Source organism: Daktulosphaira vitifoliae, unplaced genomic scaffold (assembly GCF_025091365.1).
Source record: "Daktulosphaira vitifoliae isolate Bord-2020 unplaced genomic scaffold, ASM2509136v1 Scaffold_4, whole genome shotgun sequence".
Lineage (NCBI taxonomy): Eukaryota > Metazoa > Arthropoda > Insecta > Hemiptera > Phylloxeridae > Daktulosphaira > Daktulosphaira vitifoliae.
This window is the reverse complement of record NW_026099575.1, coordinates 42342063-42365562: the sequence shown is the minus strand read 5'-3', so window position 1 is coordinate 42365562 and position 23500 is coordinate 42342063. Positions and strand designations below refer to the sequence as shown.

General features: G+C 26.6%; 3 protein-coding genes across 4 annotated transcripts in view; all 3 read left to right on the top strand.

The window, feature by feature from the left end:
* LOC126905998 (neurocalcin homolog) overlaps positions 1 to 23500 on the top strand; it is a 53688-nt gene that overhangs the window by 1919 nt on the left and 28269 nt on the right. The window lies entirely within an intron of this gene.
* LOC126905990 (neuronal calcium sensor 2) overlaps positions 1 to 23500 on the top strand; it is a 49106-nt gene that overhangs the window by 1887 nt on the left and 23719 nt on the right. For both annotated transcript variants that reach the window (XM_050686211.1, XM_050686210.1), the window contains exon 2: positions 12994 to 13110. In XM_050686211.1, the coding sequence (XP_050542168.1) occupies positions 13022 to 13110 (89 nt within the window). In that variant the 5' untranslated portion in view covers positions 12994 to 13021. The remainder of the gene's footprint in view (positions 1 to 12993; positions 13111 to 23500) is intronic.
* On the top strand, positions 10162 to 12581 carry LOC126905999 (uncharacterized). The gene is made up of 2 exons (XM_050686226.1): positions 10162 to 11561; positions 11619 to 12581. Exons 1-2 carry the CDS (start codon positions 11144 to 11146, stop codon positions 11741 to 11743), a joined length of 543 nt encoding a protein of 180 aa, XP_050542183.1. The 5' UTR covers positions 10162 to 11143; the 3' UTR covers positions 11744 to 12581.

Here is a 23500-nt window from a genome sequence, read left to right as displayed (position 1 = left end):
ACTTATTCATACTTTAATAATTAATTTATAATATGTATCACTAATGTATCACCTATTGTCATTCAAAGTGAATCATTCCATTTTTTTAAAGGATATTTTTAGGGCAAGTTTTGTAAACGCCCACTTGAAAAATATTGTATCTCTGTAATATAAATATATGTAATATCATAATTATTATTTTCAAAGTAGACAATTGTATTCTAGTATTTAACCACTAGATGGTGTTGTGCGGTTGGGTTGGGTTATATCAAGAAATATTTGAATTTTTATCTTTTAATTATTTCAGTTAATAATTATAATTCTTGACAAATGTATGTGTTGTTAAATATTTCATATTTTATTAATGAATTAGTGCCTTAATGGGCAAAAAAAATGTTGTTATCTAAGTAAGGTGAGAAAAATATTACTTTGACCATTAACACAACTTAAAAAAAATTGTTACATATTACACAACTTTATAATTTCATTCTTAGTAAATATTCGTTTTTCTAATAGTTTTTTAACTATCAATCAAGATAACGTAAAACGATGTGTATATTTAAGTTAGAACCAAAAATTATATTTAATGTTGCTCTATTAAATTATGTGTAACTCTTTTTGTCTAATTTATATTTAATGATAATGAAATTTAAATAATAGCTTAAATTTTATATTTTTGAGAACAATAGAACGAAACTATGTGTGGAGAGCTTGATCTGATTTCAAATTAAATTTTAAGGTAATATAAAATACATAGATTAGATTAGATACACTTTGTGTTTCTCGAAAAAAAAATTTATACTTTTAACAAAATTTAACGTTATATAATTTCGAGTGTAAGAGAATCTTATAATATTTAATATATATGTATTTTTCTATAATGCTTAGATTATTTTTGTTGTTTTTTAAATAAATTAATTCTAAGTTAGTGCCCTATTTAAATTATAAAATGTCTTTTAAAGATTAACTCTGTGAATTATAATGAGGATGATATTGTTAGGCTAGTTTTGTAATTAAAGAATTTTTGAAATTGGTTACTACTCACTACTATAATATATTTTAACCGTGTTACGATATTAAGATACTGTGAAATTATTGTATATTTTATGTGTTCAGTTTTTATCACTTCATTGTGATCACTAGATTACCTGGTAATTGTATTCACACAATATTCTTGTTGGTAGTTAATTGATTTTTAGAAATTTTGGTCATGCGAAATTAATTTATTTTTCCGGTGTTCTGCATTGGTTATTAATTTTATTAAAATATTATTTAGTTATCGTGATTCATGATTATAATTATAAATCTCGATTATTAAAGCGAAAGTCAAAGAGATTTCAGGATATGGTTTCTCTATTTTGTTGTGAAAATTTGAACATTTTGATCTCTAATTGCTATTACATTGAAATTGGAGACTACGATTTATTTTTGTTTTCATAAAATATTGTAGTTAATTTCTGGTTGATATGTTTATGATTCTAGTTTTTAACTCATTTTATCATTCGTTGGGCATTTTTCATTATTTGTCTAATATAATTATGATAGGAAATTGGTTTTTATTGTTTCAATTTCCAGATATTTAAAAAGAGTTTTAAAGTTATATTGCAACTTCGTGATAATCGTTATAATACATAAACTTTTTTATTGTCGGATAAGTTAAAGTGAATGCAAATGTTATTCACGAATGCATCAAAACTCAAATTATTATTTTTATTACGAAATATTTATTTTTCATATTTATTTATACTTACTATCTCATTATAAATGAGTACATGCTTTCTTTAGAACTTTTAGTTGAATTTAAACTTATGCGCATGCCTTTCCTTCAGTACTCCATTTTTACTTTGTTTATTTTTAATTTTGCTTCAAGAATTATTTTATAAATATCTCAATGTAAGTTAAGATACTCGTACGATATATAGTAAATTTTACATTAAACTATTTGTATATTAAATTATTTTTATTAAGACGGGCGTACTTGGTTATTATTTTGGTTCAGTTACAACTATTTCTACTTTTTAAATTAGTACACTTTACATTCAGATTATATATTATATAAATTGTATATTCTTAAATATACAATTCATATTTTTAATATGAATTATAGAAAAAAATCTTAGATTTTTCTGTATTGTCAAACAAAAATTAATTTTATTAAGTGTTTTACTAATAAAAAGCACTATTTTTTCACATAAAAACATACCATGAAATTATTACATACTATTAAACAGTATTTTCAATTTTCTAATTTAACCAATTTATGACAATAGAATGTACAGAACAATTTGAAAAATAATGAAGTTTCAAAACAAATGTTTTTTTGTATTTGGAAAATTAAAATCCTTTGGTCAAAAAGACTATGAAAAATTGTTTTATGTTTATGTTTAATCTGTCATTTTTTCCATTTTTGCTTTTATTACATGTAATAAATAAAAATCTAGTTGCATACAATTTGGTTATATTTTGTAAGACTAGATTAAGTTCTTAGATCTTTGGCATTACAAACATTAGACATTCAAATTTAATTACTTTACTATATTTACACGAAGAGTAGAAACTATAATTAGTTGTCATTTTAAAAACTGGAAACAGATAATTGATAACACTGTCATACTAAGTGTTATATAGAACAAGTGTATGATTCATTGCGTTAGCAACATTTTCGTTCCCTCAGTATAGTTTTATTAAGTATTGGATTAATAAAAATGTCTCGTAAGGTTTATGACATAAATTCATCAGTTGAAATGTGTTTTCCTTTTAAATGACTTCATAGGCTTAAATCCTATTATTTATTTAATACAATTATTTTCCTAAAACTTTGACATCAAAATTTTCAATAGTAATATTTGAAACAATTAAAAATTGTAGCGTAAAAATATATGAGAGAAAGCATTCCGTTTACATAGTTTTATTGAAAAATTACTAAATATTCGTTTTATAGGTAAAAATGATAAAACACTTAATCAATAATAGTTAGTGTGATGTAAACTAAAACAGATTAGCAGTTCAATAAAAAAAAAAATAATTATTTTATTAGGTATTAAAAAGTTTTTTCATATTTCCCGTCAAATTTACGAAACGAAAGTTTACCTTTTACAGAAATTGTCTAGTATTTCTTAAAAATTTAACAGTTTTAACTGTGAACTTTTAAATATATTAAAATTATTATTTTGATATAAAAATTATAATATTCTAAGAACTTTATTATACCCAAAAAATGATAATGAAATATGAACGTTGCCTTTAAAAAAATTAAAGTTTACAACCCTTATAAGTTACAAGGGATGAATTCAAAAAATAATTAAAAATTAATAAACCGAGAACTATCTATATTTAAAAAATACCAAAGAGGATTTTTTTAATATAATTATTTTTTAAAAGAAATTAAGTGAGTGGCTAATATTAAAAGAATCTTTGACTACTTCTTAAATACTCGTAAAGTAAAAATATATTAACTATTTCTTTATTGGTTTCTTTAAGTTGCATATTTTTCTCAATTTATCAGTCATGAAATATCTTTTATATCCATTCCTTTATATCTTTTAAGAGCATAAACTTTAATTTTTCATATTGGAACATTTATAATTAATTAGCTTATTCATTAGATTATAATCGAATTAAGAAAATTATCGGCTAATAACAATGCTTGGACCAAAATTTCAGAAAACCGAGAAATGCACAATGAGAAAAAAACCGCACCCACTCCTCACCACAAGTTATTACTTTAAATTGTTAGCTAATATTCTGAATAAAAAAATGTTTATTTTTAAACTGGATGATAAAATGCAACTGTCTATTGTAAGAATTGAAAAACGGCGCTTTGACTAGGCAATTTAATAGTATAAATGCGTTTAATGAATTTATAGTTGTTACGACTGAAAGATTTGAGATGCATAACTTGGGATTCACTGAAGCATCGTAAATTTTTTGTATTAATGATTTATTCGATTCCTAAATTTGTTGCTATGAGTTATATCGCGTATTTCATTTTCTATGAAATGATGCGATTAATAATAAAATTGACAACATACACGTGTATAACTATAACCTCATCTCTGATATTTTTAGTTATTGCATGTCTTAATCCTATTTATATTAATATATTAAGTTTTCGATATCATTTGTTTAAATAACATAACATTTCCTTAATAACACAATTTTTAAGTAGGCTTAATTTTTATACAAGCACATACAAAATGAACGGTGTATGTGATAATAATATGATTATTCTAGTCGTTATTGGTCTAGTCGTTTTTTCGTGATTGAGTTTGATACTACTCTACAAGAAATTTAAAACATTTTACTTAAATACGTCTGACTTACGATACAGGAGTTATTGAATTTGTCTTTAACTGTATTATACTTAATAGTTAACAATGTCTATGGAATTTAATGTTGCCGATATGACCTCCAGCTTACGATTCAAAAGCTTATACAACGTATTACATGTATGTTTTCAGAAGAATAAAATATTATCATTTGCTTTTCTTTAGTATGACTTGATAGCTTGGCATTGTCTAACCTCATCACCCGAATAAGATTTTGGAAATTCTATTATGTAGCTTGACTTACTCGATTTAGATACGGATATCGTCATATTGTTCAAAAGTATTTATTTAAACAATATCGAGGGAAAATGACGTAATAAAAAAAATGCTAATAGATAGTAATCCGAATAGAAATTTGGCCGTACAACGTCATTTTCAAAATATTATAATAATAGTGTAATTTGTATTCGCTCGGTCGACCAGTGTAATATATTTTACCTATCGCGCCCTACGGCACTTATCCTTTTTGGAAACGGTTTGCATTAGTGTATTTTATTTTTATACAAAACGAATAAGCATCGAATGTTTTAGTTTTTTTAAATTACTCTACACAACATTTAACATGGCTGATATTACTTTTATCGATGGAATGGAACATTTCTGTTTTTAGTAAATAATTTTCCATTATTACGTGATTGGTTTTTACTAGTTTAACACTATTCGGTACTCAAAACCTTTTTCGACATTTTCATATTCATTAAATTTTTTATGCTCCGTCTGTTGACCAATCGAGTGGTTCCGTTTTTGGCATTGTAAGTCTCGGGCTCATTAATTTAATCGATCGTAACTATTTTATTTCAGATGTTTTTTTGGCAATGTGTAAAGGGTTCTGCAATCATGTACCCGTGTAATATGTTATTACATGTACGGCCTACGCTGTTTACATACATCGATCAAAATGTCACCGCTACCGGTAGGTTTTGGGTACTACCGCTGTCGGTTTGGGTACAAATGTTTTTGCTTTTAAAGTAAACGATATACTTGATGTGATGTTTTTTACCATTGAAGAAAATCATTGTAATGGTTTGGGTGTTTCAAAATCCGCCGCCAGTGTTTAATATTAATTTAAAATTTGAATTATTTATCGATTCAAAATCGATAACATTTATGGTTGTTTTATTTTATGTTTGAATGTTACAGTTGGATTGTTAGGTCGAAAAACAGAATTTACCCTATACATTGTATTTGGGTGTATTTCAGTTGTTTTATAATTTATGCGTACGTGTATTATAGATTGTGGTGTCGATTAACGCCAAGACAAGTTTATCGGGCTGTGTACAATTAACTTATCGGAATTTTTATAGTTCGTACGTTTTCTATTAGTGTGATCGTAGATATTTGTCAGAGGGTTTATGGGAAAGCGACACCTGTTAGACCGCTTCCTCTGCGGTGACCGCCTTGCAATGATCTATATGCAGGGTGTACCACACGGCCGATCTGCTGTGTATACCGACGCGGGGAAAGTGCATAGTCAGGGAGGGCATACGAAAAAATAACGGTTCGGTTTTGGTGGGGTCACGCAGGACAGGCATCGTATCGATTGACGTCGCGCCGGCGCTGATCCCACGTCTCCTCCTTCCCCTACTTGAAATACTAGTCATCCCGTTCACCCGTTTCAATCGGCCGTGGTCGTTTTGTGCATTAGTACTCCACTACAGTCCCAACAGATTCCACGGGACGCCGAATGCCTGTCGGGGGGAGCGTATATTATGAACGAAGACGACGGACGTGCCCTGCGTGCGTTGGCCAAGGTAGTCCGGGGCAACGGAAAAGACGGCGGCGGCACGCGGCGGTTACGCCAAACGGCAACAACGGTCGAATGTTACACCGCCAAATTTTCGGACACACCTCGTGTTCTCACCGTTGGCTATCCACAAACGGCTAACGGTTTTACTTCACCTCTCGCTGCCCTTTTTTGACTACTGCAACCATTTCCCTCCGTGATGACACTCGGAGGATTTGAGTTTTTTTAGAGTTCGGCCATCAAACAACCTATATGAACACACAAAAAGTTTACTCTATGCGTATTTTCTGACAATGGATTCTAAAGTTGTATAAAAGTTTTCTCTCTTAGAATTCTGGTAGAATAATCTCAGAAGATTCTTCATGTAAAAAAGCTCGTAGGAAGTAAACATTGAATCCAAATAAAAGATAAATAATTTAAGACGACTTTTTTACTCGGTGTATTTTAATTTATGTAAAGGTTTCACATATTCTTTAATGTATGTATATATTTATGTGTAGTAGATTTCAATTTGCATTTTTCAGCGAATATTATTATAACTATAGATGTTAATGAAAAGTATATAGATTTTTACGGTGCTATCAGATTTTTTAATTTAATTTCTTCGGACGATGGTTAAATAATATTGAGTGTAAATTAGTAGGCTCGATTTTATATGAATATAGAAAATGTATGCGAATAAAAAAAAGAAAGGTGCGTAGTTATCAAAATTAATCAAGAAATGATAAATTTAAGCAAAGAATAGTTGTAACTATGTTTGAAGACAACAGCTAAATTTTTACAAAAAATTAATAATCGCATGTGCACTTGATAACATTTTGTTGACAAAAGAATGTAAAAAATGTAAATTTTTTTTTATTATGTGTTTAAAAAAACGAAATAGAAGTTTTGTATTAAATTAAAAGATAGTAACATTATTTTATTTCGTAACTTTTTTTACTTGAACTAGTTTATTTTTCTTGTTTGTACGGATATTAAATAGACACAGCTTTTTTACTTATAAAATAAGTAATAAATTTGACTATTATTCATTTTTTCCTCTTTCACCATTGAGTGTTTTATTCGATATAATTATTGACGTGGTTTTATTTTCTTAATTGTATGCAATCATATACGGAAAAAAACCATACAAAGTATCTCAGATCTAACTGACAATGCTCATAGCATTTTATACATCTATTATTTTGTTGATTTTTTAATAATTGTTGCCTTATTAACTACGCTTAGATAAGTGTTGGATGTCTGTGAAACTCCATTAAAACAACACAGAATATCTTTTAAACTACAGAGAAAGATATTTTTTTATAAAATAAAATGTGATCGGCTGTAAAACATTTTAATATTATTTTGATTATACTGTGTATTCTGCTGATATTTTAAGTATAATATTTAATCAGATTTCGTTTAAAATTCTGAATTCAGAAGATGTAACAGTTTTGTTTAAAGAACCGTTTACGTTTCGATATACATCAAAGAATAATTATTTGCTTCGTGGCCGAATAGACTGAGCGTATACTTAAATTTATAATTATATATTTGCACACTATATATTCGAGAATAGAAGGTTAGTAGTCTCTTATAACAAGATGAGTAAAATGTAGAGGAGCTGTGGCCTGACAAAACTTATTGTAAAAGAATATAAGCACGACTGAATCTGAAAAAAGGCGTAGTCAAACATTTCTCATTTACTTTGTAAGAACATTTATTATTACATTTTTTTATCTTTATTAGCATCATGTTATTTAGTACCGAGAGGGTTACTGATGTGACAATTATACTAGTCAGTAGCCCAAAAATACTGATGTAGAACAAACAATGGGCATCTGCGTTTAATTGGTTGCTTTATGTGTAGTATTGATAATTTAACACCGCGTTCTTTTAAAGATATACTTAAAATGAATTACAACTTGCCTATGGCCAATAGTCATCATAGCTAGCCATTTCCTTAGGTTATTTTTTATTATATGAATTAGTTAAATATGAATATTGTCATTAAAAAAAACATAAGTTGGTACTTTATAAGTGACAAGGAATGGACACAAAAAGTATTTAATCATTTAAAATTCGAGAAATAAATACTACTTACAAAAAATTCTCAAAACGTTTATTATTATTTAAGAAGTAATCTAGTGTCAACTATATATCAATTATTGTGTTTTTATCATTTATATACTGAATATTAACTAAATATAAATAAACTTCGTCATCGACATTAAACACTAGTTAACTTTATTACATAACATAACACTAGTAACTTAGGTACACAATTACGTGTTTTTCCTTCAGGTAATTAAAACTTATTTATGGAGACAGGATCAATATTTCGGACGTCGGAAAGCTTCCGATTCTTAGCTGCGACTAAAATTATTAAATATAAACTACACCCATAGGGTAGTCAATAACTGCACTCTATAGAGTGTAGTTATAACAGATATAATAAAATACTCTACAATGAAATCTATGTAATATTGTATTCTTCTAGTATAGATGCTAATAAAGTATTTATATAACATACATAGTCGGTGTATGAATCTTTCGAAAAGAGTTTTTCAAAAGATTTGAAAAAAGATTTTCAGATGGACCATTTTTCTTTATTTTAGGATTTTATGGTTTTTTTTTTATCTCCTACTATTGCTTATCCATCAAAGTTATATTTTTTTCAGTACTATAAAAAAATCATATGATCTTTTTTTTTTGGTGTGTTTTTTATGTTAATAAATTATTCACACTTCTACGTTTCCATGACGATTTACGCAACTTGCTAATTTGTAACTCTTATGTGATATTTTGATTATAAAATTCTCTTACAATGATAAAGAAAATTTTCTTCTCAACACCCGAACTACATTACATTATTACTTTAATCAAATTTAAGATAATATTATTTATGAAAATCTCAAGTAATATTTATGATAACTATTTCAAAACATATACGATAAAAGATTTGGAAAATTTTGTAATAATAAAAATGCGTATTCAATAATTTGGTCATTTATTGATTTAGCTTTAATCATTTTTCATAAACTGCCTCAAAATTCCATTAAATGAAATTAGTTTGTAAAATAATTACTTTAAAATTCGTTTGATCTTACTAAGCGGTTTACTGGTAGTCTCGTATAACTCGGATGTATCTTTATTCATATTTAGAAGAGATTGTCTTTAATGTGTTTTCTTCGTAAATTAATGTATTTTAATAGAAAAAAATTAGTTTTGTACGTTCTATTTAAACATAACGTTTTAAATAATTTAATGCAATGAATTGGCTTATCTTAAATACAACCTTGTTCAGCATTTTATTTTAAAATGATTCATCCGTTTTATGAAGAACTAAAGGGTTGGGTTATTATACCCTCAGATTTGCCTATGAAATCGTTGCTTTTTATATCGTAGTTTATTTTAATTGATGTAATTTTTTTTTTGCTGTAAAGCAAAAATATTTACTATATACACAGGTTAAGATTTCTAGCGCCTTTTTAGTGAATATTTTTCGTTTTTAAAGTCTTTCCAGTAGAATCTTTATTATCTGTAATGAATGGGATATAGTTTAATGTTTACATTTTTTTTTAACTCCGGATCATGTTGCTTTATACTTTTTTTAACCGTTGTAATAGAAAATATAAACTTTAGTCTAAAATATAGGCGAGAAAAAGCTTATATATTTTATTGGGCGTTTTGCAAGAGATGTAATATTTTATTTTAGTTTCAATAGTTACACTTTGTAATAAAAAGCATATTTCATGGTTTAGCGTTTTTCAATTCCAACAAAAGAGAAGCTTTTAGTGATGTATTCTCAATAGGGAACCGTTCTACTCTAAAGGTGAATTTTATTTGTTAATTTATTGGTTTTTTTTTTCATAAATAGTTTTAAATGCATAAAATTTGTAAATGTACTAAAATGTATCAATACATAATAACAGTATTATTCTTGAAAAAGGTTTTCTTTTAGTTGTTAAATAATCTGAAAATTAAAAATTAAAAAGTGTATGAAATCATATAAAATGTTTAGTTAACTAATAATTAAAAAACTTTAAAATAGTACTTAATGTTTGTTTATAATTGCTTATTATTTGATTTGTATTAAGTTTTCAAATAGAATTTATATTTTATACTGTTTATATAATGGTATAAAAAAATGTGTTAGTGAAGTAAAAATTTAATCAGATTTATCGTCTAGTTATTTTAGTTTTAATACGAAGTTGAGAAGGTATTAATTTTAAAATGATGTGTTTATAATTTTTCATTTGTGTTTCCGTTACCACTATCACAGAGCCGATTTCTTTCAATGATATGTCAAAAGATCACTTTCTAGTCGAAGACATTACCATCAAAAATAGAAATTTTTTTCCTCGTTTCCCGTAAATGGTAGAAATTTTCAAAACAAAATTACGATTTTTAAAGTCTGTAAATTTTGAAATTTTTTTCTTAAAACTGTTAACTTTTTGAAAAATGAACAAATCAAAATAATTTTTTTTATATAAATTATTTTAGACTGTCTAACTTTTTGACAGATAGGCTATTCTTTTTTAGAATAGTACGCCCCGTTTTCGTTATTTGGCCATCTTTTTTTAGACACTTTTTTAGCTCAAAATTTCGTTAAAATCGCTATTTTATCTTTGATGCGAAGCAGAGAAGGTATTATTTTTACTATGCTGTGTTTTTTTAAACTGCCATAACTATTTGAAAAATAAACGAATTAAAAATAACATTTTTTTTTAATAGATACTTTAGATATTAATCTATTATTTGATAGATGGTTTAAGAATAAACACGAAATATACATGCAAAAAAAAAAGATAATCCCTAATTTCTATTGAATTAGTAAGGAATAACTGAAATAAATAAACTGGGAAGAGGACAGTATTTATTATTCCCTCTTCAATAAAATGTTTTAAATTAAAATATATAAATATAAATATATTTGTATAAAAATAATTGTATTTAAATATAATATTTCGTTAATTTTGTTGTCTAGCAACAATGTATCTAGTTACTGTCAAATAATATATTATCAGTTTATTTTAGTCAAAAAGTCTTAAACATTGCTAAGTGTTGTCTTTATTGCTAAATTAAATTGTTAAAACAATATAACAGTATGAAGTGCTTAATGAAGATTTTTAAAAAAGTTTTCAAAGTGAACAATAAAGGTGATGCGGTAGACGTCAAAGTAAGTAATCAAGTAACCAATAAATGCAAAGAAAATTGCAAAAACTATAGCGACCTCCAAGCAGCTGAGAAGAAAGCAAGTGTTTTGAAAGAGATTCTGTCCAAGTCACAAGGCAAAATGCAAGTTTATTTGAATGAAATAGAAAATCTAAAGGCATCACTAAAGATTAATGGAAATGTTACGAATGAAGCATCTGAAGGTTTGGTGACTGATAATAATCATCAAAATATCGATCGTATAATTATTATTAATGAAGATAATAATAATGAAGCATCTAACGGTAAACATAAAAATATAAATTGTATGACTGTTATTAGTGAAGATAATATTGATGAAGCTTCTCGAGGTTTGTTGAATGATGGTAAACTTTTGAAATTTAATTGTGAGTCTATTTTTTTTGCAGATACTATTCCTAAAAAAAATAAAAAGGGTCCATCTCAGTTGGCTAGATCTGCTCGTCGCATAAAAGAGTTTGAAAAGAAAAAAATTGAAACGAAACGAAATAGGAGAAATAATTGTATTAATTGAATTGAAAATTTAAGTAATTTAGAATGACAGACTTGAACATTTTTTATTTATTTATAAATATTAAAGTATGGAATAATGTTTTTTTTCTTATAAATTAAGTATATTATTAAATAGTCAAGTACTACTTTGTTGTAATGACACAATTATACAAAATAATTAATATAATGTTATAATAAATGTAATATTATTTTATTAAAATTTTTTGTATTAAAAATTCTTAAGTAGTTGTTCCAAATAAATAGGCCCTTCAAAAATATTAATTAATTTATTTATTTCCATATTTAACGTTAATTGAGTAGAACAAAAATAAATAATTAACATAGTCTACTAAGTGTCATACTTGGTTAAAGCGCTTGTGAAACTTGCATAATTAAATTTTTAACTTATCAAATTGAACATGATATACGCCTATAAATTATGCACTGTAAATAATTTAGTAATAATAATTTCAACTATGCCGCGTCCCATTGTGCTGCGTTTTTTGTTATAATGAAAATTATTGATTTACTGATTAATAGTATAAATTAAATTATTATCAATGCCAGTTATTCCATTTTAAATTGTTTATCACATGTAAACGTTTTATTTATTTGATCGATTCAATTAACAATATTGTTCACGTAAAATTGAGTTCTGTTTAGTTAAAAACATTTTGTAGTCGATGTTTAGGCCGAGATTATACTTGTTAACACTGAGTTGGTTTGGCTATTATCCAATACTACGTGTCTTTATAGAATTTTTCTTGTTACAATGTTTCTTAAATGTTTTAGTCAAAACATTTTTTTTTTACAAACAGTTTTCTGAAAATTCAATGAGTAATTTATTCAAATTACATAACATAATTATATGCAAATTACAATTCAATTTCAATTTTTATTTATTTAAATAACATATGAATAGATATAAAAAATTGAATTTGGTTTAAAATAACTACTTAAATTGATCTGATGGTCATTAAGTAAATTATGGTGTATACATAAAAAATTAATATTATTGTTTTTATAATAATGTAATTAAGGAACTAAAGTGTAATTCATCTGTCGTATGAATTAGTAGATAAAGCAAATACTCAAGTGAGTATTTATTTAAAGTAAAACACTCAACTGAGTGTTTTACTTTAATGCTAAATTATTAACGTTATTGTCAATAATGAGATAAAAATAAAAAATTGTTTATGTAATGTTGAGTTAATTTGAAAATTACTTTTAAGTACAAATAAATCTAATGAATGTTTTTCATTTTCTTTCTAGATTTTTTAAGTTAGATTCAAGAATTCATATGACATCTTATGCAAAAATAACAAAATTATATTACAATTCACGTTTGAACGTCCAGAATGGCTCAAAGCAGATTGTATTTATTAACGGGTAAGTTTTTTTCTTTAGCTTTAACTTAATCAGCAATCATTCACAATTATAATTAAGAGTGTTATATTATATCATAATAATAACAGAATAATACGTTTATCATAAACACTTAATTATTCTCAAAATAAATACAATATTGTAAAAAAGATTTGTTTTATTTAATTACATACATTTTTTGACTTATCAGATATTAATTAATTTTTAACATCATCCCTTATAGGGGTGTTTACTTAAACTTAATTTTTTTAAATAGCAACATACGTGTTTAACTGGTTTATAAAAAGGAAGTGATCTAACTAATAATACGAGAGGTTGATAACAACTTTTGAACCAATACTTCAACAGTTAAACAATGCCGAAAAATAAAAGTTTATAAATGTTATACTTTCTAACTGAATTTATCTTATGCTCTGAAATAACACTATAAAATTCATGCAAAATTCGACTTTACTTCAATTTTATAAACGTTGGTAAAGTTTATTTATTTTTTTTATTTTTACCATTCAAATAAACGGGTATCTATACTCATTGATACCAGCTGGTACATTAATAAATCTTTCTGTGTCGTTTGTGAATACTGCATAGATACTTAAGAGGATGCACGATAAACAAAAAACATGCGTCATTTCTGGCTTCTGTTTGTCGGTACAGATTATTAGTGCGGGTGTCAACTTTCGTCGAGCACTGCACTTTAGTCTCGTTAATACGAGTGCTTTATACTTTTTAAGAAAACGAGTGTACGTCTTGCTTATATCTTCCTAGTATATTACTAACAATGTTCGCTTTACTGTGTTGTTGTGTATTTCAAGTAGTTTATTGTCGCTGTCTGAAAAGAGTTTTATACTTAAATTTATTTATGTATAGAAGTTTATTTTGAACCATTAAAAAAATTACAACTTGACCCCGCCCTGTTTAGTTGTTTGAATAGCTATCACGGTCACCACAAATCTCTAGAGATAAGTGGGTATGGGTGACCGTTGCCTTATTGCACTACAATAGTCCATTATATAAATCTAACTAACTTCAATCTGAGTATTCTGTGTTTAAGTCCACTTCGAAATTTGGTTTAATTAAGTACTGAATACTATTGTATATAACTGTAGAAATGTTTTAAATTCTCGAGGGAAGTGACCTATTTGTCAAGCAATCCTGTTAAATCTTATAAAGTTTTAACGCAAAACAGCCTAAAATTTAAATACAGTGCCTAACCTTTTTTCCGTTATAGCATTAACTCGTATATAAAAAATTAATGTTTAAAAACTAAAATGTTATCTTTAGTTACTTGTAATTACTTTACACTATGACAATACAAATAAAATTATTCTACGATAAATGTTGTTTACTAACTTATCAACTATTTATCATAGATATCAATTAGATATCATCTATTTATCTTTGTATTTTTGTTTTTGAGAATTAAATCAATTATTTCCTCGATTATTTTTACATATATATATTTACAAAATATCATTGAGTGACAAAAAAAAGACCCCACTAAATACTTGACCTTAATATTACAATATAGCAGTATAGTATAAATAATTTTTAAAGGTTAATCTTCACGAGTATGTTAAAGTTATGTGGAATTGAAATTAGTTGTGCACTTAGCGTCCAATTGAATGTGTTGAAATTTGGGGGAAAAAATATTTCATGCTTATTTCAACTCGCCTAATTTTTTTTAGAAAATAATCCATTTTTTTCGGACTAGTAGTATTAGTTATTTTACTTAATATTAATAATAATTATGTTTATTTTTTAAATTTATCGTTAGTATATTAATGATTTATTATATTTATGATGTATCTTTACTTTTTCTCCGTAATTACCCTCATAAATTTCCTCTTTACGCTAAAGTTTAAATAGCCTCAGAATATTAAATGACTTGACCTCATTTTATATTTTTCGTCATACTTAAAGTGAAAAAAATCATCATCGTATACCATCAAGAAATAACTTCTTTCCTCGCTTCATGATTTTGCGTGATAAAAAAAATCAGAAGACTGAGCCTTACACTTAACTATTACTGTGTAGTTACCGCCGTTGTTTTGTCGTACATTTAGTAAGTCCCCTTCGCTGTTTTGATCATAATCGTAAATGTACTGTGTGATTCTTTATCATTATGATATTATGGTACTCACCAAGGCAAAATAAATAAAAGGAAAATTGTTCTTATGGATCGTATGGTGGAAATGAATGGCAGTGAGGCCGTTATTTGGAAGTAGGCTTTAACATTATAACATAAAAGTATCGTCACTATCTTATTTAGTAGTCTCTATCATAACATACTTATATTTTGTGGAATCATATTAATTGTTGTAGCTTTTCGTTTCAGTCGTCGAATGAACTTAATTTTGCGTTTATTTTCACTCTAATAAACTTGATTGTAAGTGTAATATGTGTCCAAAATTTATCTTATGATTAATTAATTGGAATTGTTTCTATTTTGGTAAGATTACTAATATGACCATCATAAGCTTATATATGTATCACAAACTTAATGAACTGTTTTACGTCGATGTGGACATTTGTTTGCTCATATCTAATGAATTATCTATTGTAAGCTGTATATAATGGAAATATATTCATTAATATTTAAAAGGTTTAATCATGGGATGAATTTATTAATTGAATACACAACTGAGTAGACAAAATGCGTTTTCAGCTGTTGCGATACCAATGAAATGATCAAAATATAATTAAAATTGTCTTAAATGTTTATTGTGCGTATGACTCATATTATCATTAATTGTTTATAACCATGTTATTTTCTAAACATTAAAATTATTTATATTTTCATAATTTGTAGTATATATTGATTGAAAATAATGTTAAAGAGGCAAAAACTTGAAACTAGCTTTTTAAAACCAACTAAATATATACGGTAAACTTTCTTTATAGTTTTAATTCTATTTATATCCAAGCAGTTTTTTTTCAATTTAGACATTTTTTACAATATTTAATTGAAAATAGAATTAAAATTTATTTCATAAACAAAATTTGAATAAATATATATGATGAATTATTGAATAAAGATTTCAGAAAAATATAGTTGATAAACATATATAAAAAAATGTGTTTTTTAACATATCTTATGTAAGTATAAAGCAGGAGATAATATTCAATTTTCCCTATTAACAATGCAAAATATCTCTTTTTAAATAAACATTTTTCTCGTCATATTTGGTCGTTAAAAGACTCGAAAATGTACTTTATAGTTTAGTTTTTTAATAATATCCTCCATAAGGGCAATTTGGGGGTCAAAGGATAGTTCATGAAAGTTAAATGTATTTTTCATAAAATGATATTAATTAAAACGAGAAATTAAGTTAGATTTAAACTTGAAATGACTAAATGTAATAATTACATTTTAAATACAATGTATATATTAATTGAATTATCATGTCATATGTTTATTTCCTTATTGTACTATTCCAAAAAATAGGTATTGTTATTTTTTATTATATATAACAACTGTTATTTTAATAATTGAATCATTGTTAATTACCAGGTACCATCATAATCCATAAATATATTATTTTATTTAAAAATTTTAGATTTTAGAAAACAACAATTTATCATTTGTTACAATAATTGCAACAACAAAAAGAGTAATTATAAAATAATAATTTTTCTTTATTCTTATTATTCACTTCTTCCACGCTATTTTAGAGATTGCTGATTTTTCCTCTCGAACTAAGAAATTCCCCTCCATGTAATATCACTGGTATAAAGAAGAAGTATAATTTTTAATAGATGAATTCGAGTTTTTTCATCTGATATGTTTCACAATATTTAACAACGTTTTTTAATCATTACCCTTTATTGTATTTTAATGTTAATGTGGTCTATTGAATTAAGGATGTTAAAGTAATAAGACTTCTAAAAAAGTCCGTTTCATTGTTCATTAATTAATTAACTTATATTTAAGCAGAAACAATACACACAACGCATAACTTAGTTATGCTCCGACATTTTTTCAAAAATTTCATATTTGTTTTTAAGACTATTTTTTTCTAAAAATAGTTTAGTACTAGTCCGTTTTATAAAGTTGAACTCGTTTTGAAGATCGATGTAACAATATGCTTTCTTTTATGACAGTTTTTTTTTACACGTCAACGCGGTTATTTCTAAAAACATTGTATTGAAAGATGATGGATTTCAAAGTAGCCTTTTTTCATATTCGTCAATTTAAGGTCATTACGGGGTTAAAACCGATCTCTACTTTATGAAAAATAAAAATTGAACATCAGTATGAAGTAGAATATTTCTTCTACTTAAAAAAGATTTAGTAAAGTTTGAAAATGTAAATTTTCAAATTTAAATAAATAAAATTATATCACAGTACTGTAGTTCATTTTTATTAAAATTAATATTGCAATGCTCTCGGCAACGTATACATTAGATGTTTATACAACCTGTATTATTAACTATTTTTGTTGAATGTTGAAGGAAAAAGAGGTAGAGGAAGACCAAAAAAGAGATGGAGGGATGCTATTGAATGCGATATAAGGACAGCTGATGTAAGCGTAGATGATATGGGATATCGTGTCAAGTGGAAGTTTATGATAAGGTTGACCGACACCAAGTATTGGGATTAAGGCGAGGAAGAAGAAGATATTATCGACTATTTCTCTAATTATAATTTATCATTTGAAACATTATGCTCATCATTTATTTTTAAATGTGTTATGATTTCTATAAAACTCTATCTGAACAATAATATTGAACAGTCGCCGAAAGATACATTTCTTTTTTCTATTGTATGCGATAAAAACAGTATTTTTCTACGATCTATCTACGGCGTATAAGACAAAAAGGAAAATTGTTCCCTTGAGTCCTATGTATCTTTATTATTTTGTGTATCATGCCCTATGAGTATAATGTTGGGCGATGTTGTTTTGTAATTTATTTTTCCATAGAAATGAAGCAACAATGTTTTTTGATAATTTATTTATGTGTTTTGAGCTAAATTGTGTTTCAAAAATTTTTTTTTTTAATTTATTTTATTTCGTATTTTACAACTTTTTGATTGTTGACAAAGAATCTATACCTACGATTCACTAAAATAGCAGACACATTGTTGTCTTAAAATATCATCACTCTCTTCATTTTTAATGTAGTCTATAACTCCACTACTATATAGTTCCTATAAGAAATTCTTCAAATGTATTTTGATATGTGTCATGATGACACGTATCAAGGTTATGATGACCTTATATATTTACTATATTAATTTGAGTATTGCATTTAAATTTAACAACAACGTGTTGCAACAACATAAAAAACGAACTTTATGACTGTTTTGTTTAGTTTTATTATTTTTTTTTTTATAAAATTAGTGATAATAGAGTTTTAAATGGTTCATAATGATAAGTTTGACTACACTATTATTTTATTAAACATTTGCCACGTCAAATATTAGATACAAAATTTATTTTTATTAATTTATGAGTGTTAATATTAAAGTACAAATTTCAAATAAAACATAAATCAAATTAGTTCATATTGAATACATTTTGTTAGATACTATATTAAAAATATATTATCTGTAACAATATCTATAGCTTCATTGAATCGTGTAGCATTTTCTTCATTTTACATTATCTACTACTTTTTAATTGTTCCTTTCTAAATTTGTGCATTTATTTTATTTTATAATTAATATGTACGAACCTTTTTGAAGCAAAATGCACAATTCAGTCTCTTTGTTCTTGTATTTCATACTACTTTCAAATGATTCACATTTTCTAAAAGTCACTTTTAAGAAACCTCTTTAAATTTGACTATAGTGTTTATTTAATTAGAAAAGTAGTTCAGCTTATTGAAACACGTGTATTAAATCAATGTTGTTACTGTGATAAATAAAATTTTATATTTTACTATGGAATTCATTTTTATTATTATATATATTCCCTTAAAATTAATAAATATATTTCTATATAAGATTAATGATGATAAATATTAAAATTGTCAATATCTTTAATATTTAGTATATTATTCATTGAATTCAACATTTAAGAAGGTAGATAATCCTTGACAGCAAAAATCAAAAATTTCATTATTAACATAATTTTTTTTTGGTTGACTAATAAGAAGTAAATTAAATATAATTTAAAATAAAATAAGATAAATTACATTATATTTCATAATAAAAAGATGAAATTTGCTTAAAATATTAATCTAGAAAAATTTTAGATGTTTTATTCTATTTTGACTTCCTATTTTTTTTTTACAATTTTAAGTATAAATGCAATTTTTTAAATATATGATTTAATACTAATTAGATTAATTTTGAAATTCGTTTTAACGACAAGTTACAAGTAGTAAGGAATTTTAACATTGTTGTTTGTGTAAAGTGTAAAATCTAGGGAACGGTTTTATTGTTCAGGTGTGGTTTTACTCCCGTGAATTTATTGAACTAAGCACGTTGTAACATCGGTTTTAATAAAACACTATTACTGTATCCCTCGAGAATGGAATACAACACAAAAACTAACATAGTGTACGCAATTTTTATTTTTAATTTATTATCAAAAACTTGTAAAGGTTTTATAATTTGCATAGTTGCAATACCCAAGATAATGAATTTTGCTTAATTTGCCCTGATATCAAGATGACAATTTGTATTCCGTAGATAGTCAAGTATATATATATATATATATAGGCTACTGGCAGAGGTTTTGTTAATTATAGACAAATAATCTCAACATCAGGGTTAATAACCAAATGATACGAGTTCATCCATTTTACGGCAATACTAATGCAATTATAAACACTAAAGTTTCCTTTACTTAAATTTTACATCTATCTCTCAAACTTTGTTTATCGTGGTTAATTTGACCTTATTATAATTTTCTACTTAAAAATGTTAATGTAATTAAATAATAATACTTAATTATTATTTTTTCATTATACTTATATTTATTTTCGTGTAATCGTAACTTAGCAAATTGTCAAAATTCATAATTTACATTTGAGATATTTCAATAGGCAGACGTTATTGTACGTAAAGTTCATTAAACGAGTATTGATTTATTTAAACGCCTTTAGCAAAAGTATGCGTAAAGGTTTGTGTATTACCAAATCTATATGGTATAGGTATACCTTCTCGAATTGTAGGAATCAAATTATCCTTACTCGGTTCAGAAACGTTAAAAAACGGCAGATGACATGACGAATGCCAATTTTTTATTGAGAATATTATTGTTTTATATTCTCATATTACTTAGTTCGTATTGCTCAAGTACATATTTGCCAACGACCCTTGAAGGACACTTTCAAAAACTGTAAATGACGTGATGTTGTCTTGCGTTTGACGTCACTGTACACGAACAAGACATTTCTTGAATAATGAAACCTTCATTCCCTTTGAACATTGCTAATCGATTTGTGTAGTCCAATAGAGTACGGTTAGAATTCCAGAACTATATACAACATCAGGTAAAAGCCTCTCTCTTACCTCATCGTTCATAGTATTTTACTGACCTATACATATTAAATATTTATCTCTAACTACATCGTATTTGATTATCGAATGGTCCTCTTCTTATAGTAATAATAATTCTCTTATAGATTAATACTTATAGAGTGGTACTTTAAGTAATACTACTATTGTCTTTCGCAGTATAATTTTTCAATTGATGCGCAATGTACGTATTAAAGTATTAAACGTTGTTATTTTCGCAATAAAATTTTTAATTTTATCAAAGAATTTATTTATTTTTATTTTAAAGTAAAATTAATATCAATTTATTTCACCTAAAAAAAAAACTTTTTTATGTCGTTTGAAAATTTTTTGTTAAATATATTGTAGTAACAGGAATAATGTTTGTATTGAATGATTTTCCATGTTTATTTTCCATTTGTTTAATTTTATAAATTATTTCAACAAAAAAATCCAATGAATCCATCTGTAGTATTCGATTAAAATGGCTATTGTTTTTTCGAGGTCTAGTATAATGATAATTATTTTTAGGGTTATTAATGAACTTTTAAAAATATATATTTTTGCGTGATGAAAAAAATAATATCCCTCGACCATCTTTATTTTCAATTATTTATTTATTTAGAATGAATGTTTTAAATTAAGATACGATTTATTTATTGTGCATGCTAAGCTTACAAAGCATATTTCAATAGCTTCACGAGTACTACGAGAGGTACGTTTGTGATGTTGTTGCGATGAAAAAGCTCAGATCAAAGGGGCTGAAATGTGCTTGAAATTACTGCCAAAAGCGAAGCTAGGGAGGTTCTATTTTTTTGGAAGGCAGGCCAAATATATCAAAGACCCTGCGGGGCTGCTCGTATTCACCGAATGGCGTAATATACGAATTTGACATTATACAACGTGTATGCAATTTAAACGCCTCGTGTGACTGAGGAGAATATTGTTATTTGGCCCGAGGTATAAATGGCTGCGGTCCAATGCGTAGACAGAACTTAAAATCCCACAACCGTTTTCCAACGGCGGCCAAAGCTAAAATAGCCTTTAACTGTCAATGGCAACTGCCGCCAGCGTTACTTTGCTCGGCATAAATTTTTTTTCCGGCTAAACGTTATTACTATTTGATTTGATTTTTTTTATTTATTTACTACCCTATTCGCTTGCATAAACGGTTGTTTCGATGAAGCGCTACTCTACTGGGCCACGTTCCAAAATTCTAAATGACCGGAATTTTTACCAACAGCGTCAAAACGTTTGTTCTTAGACAGCTTCATTATAATTTAAATTTACACGGAATTTTATTCTTATGAAATTAATGATTATCTGGCAAACGGTTTATTAATTAATTTGTTTTTATAGCCCATTAAACTGCGTTTTGGATTAAGTTCGTGGAATTTCTCTGGAAGTGTAATAAAATATAAATTCTATGAACATAATGTTCGCTTAACTTTGGGTAATCGTTAGGATGAAGTCAAACTGCACAATGGCGGAAACGCAGTCCTAAAACTTAGGGTAACACGATTCTATTATTTGTATTAAGTTAACAGTTTTGTTTTACGGTACACATCTGTTTATTTCTGTGCAACGTAATGTTATAATGTGCCTATTAAGTTGTGTGCAACACTCGGGGGCGCACAGCTCGCGATGCGGTAGATCTACTGAGATGCCGGTTTTTTAACGAACGTCAAAACAAAGTTGAATTACATTACACCACAGGCGCGTAAAAAATAAATTACATTAAATAATAACTGTTCATCGGCTTACAAATAGATCTTTTTATTTGCGTTCAGTAGCGAGTTCGTTCGAGTTGTGTGGCCACGTGATGTTCTCTAAAAACGTTGTTTGACAGTATCCAAAACGGCCATCGCACAAGTATGTACAGCTCTTAAATGACAGAAAGTGACGGCTGAGCGCTTTTCGTGCACAAACGAAAACATGCGTTAGAGCTTATGAGTACATAAAGATATCACGTACTCGTGCAAATAGTACTAGCAAAGTGCGCTTTGTGTGCTCAGCACAGTGTACATAAGAGTGTACAATATGTTTAAGTGGAACTGCATCATTACATAAATGTGGTTGAGCGTTTCTATAATAACTAAACATTTGTCGTCGCAAAATTCTAAATTGGTAACATTAGCGGCTGTAATTGAAGAAAATTACCATTACCGTCGGGGTAACGCATACACTGTACATAGTCGTTATTTTAATTATTATTATCTTGCGTTTTATTTTTTATTTTAAAAATAAACAGAACGATGGTTTGTACACATTTCGAGACGTGGGTTCGCTTTTTGTTCGGTTGTTGTGAGCTTAAATATGATGTAAATTACAAACAGTAACATTTGTAAATTTGTAACTGTTACTGTATGACTCTACAGACTAATTCGACTTAAATTGGATTCTAGATTAACGTATTACCTTTCGGTGCTGGTAGCATTTTAAGCTTTTTAATTTATTTTGTTTTTCAATATTTCAATTAATTTTTATTCCGGAAGAGTAATTTTAAAGCTCATCTGGTCATTATGACGTAACCATACGTGTTACGTTTGACAAAAGTCTAAAAAAATTAAAATATCCTTATTGCCTATTTAAATAGAATGTATTCAAAATCAAGAAAAATATTGCCATCTTTTGGAGTCTTTATTTATTTATTTTGTCGGTATATATTTCATCTTTCATAAACGAATTCTATGGCGGATAATTTATTTCGTGTTATGTTATTGCTCTTTTCAATATAACCAAGCGCTTTTATACTTCAACAAAAGCTCAAGTCAACAGCTTTTTTTTACGAAATACTCGAAAACCTTCTTAGAAATTTATTGTACATCAATACTCAATATTAAACGGGTCGATTCAAATTATTTAGGTTACTCGTAGTATTTTACTTTTGCTTAGTATATTAATAATGAAAAGTTCTGTATCATCTGAACAGTAAACTAGACTGCT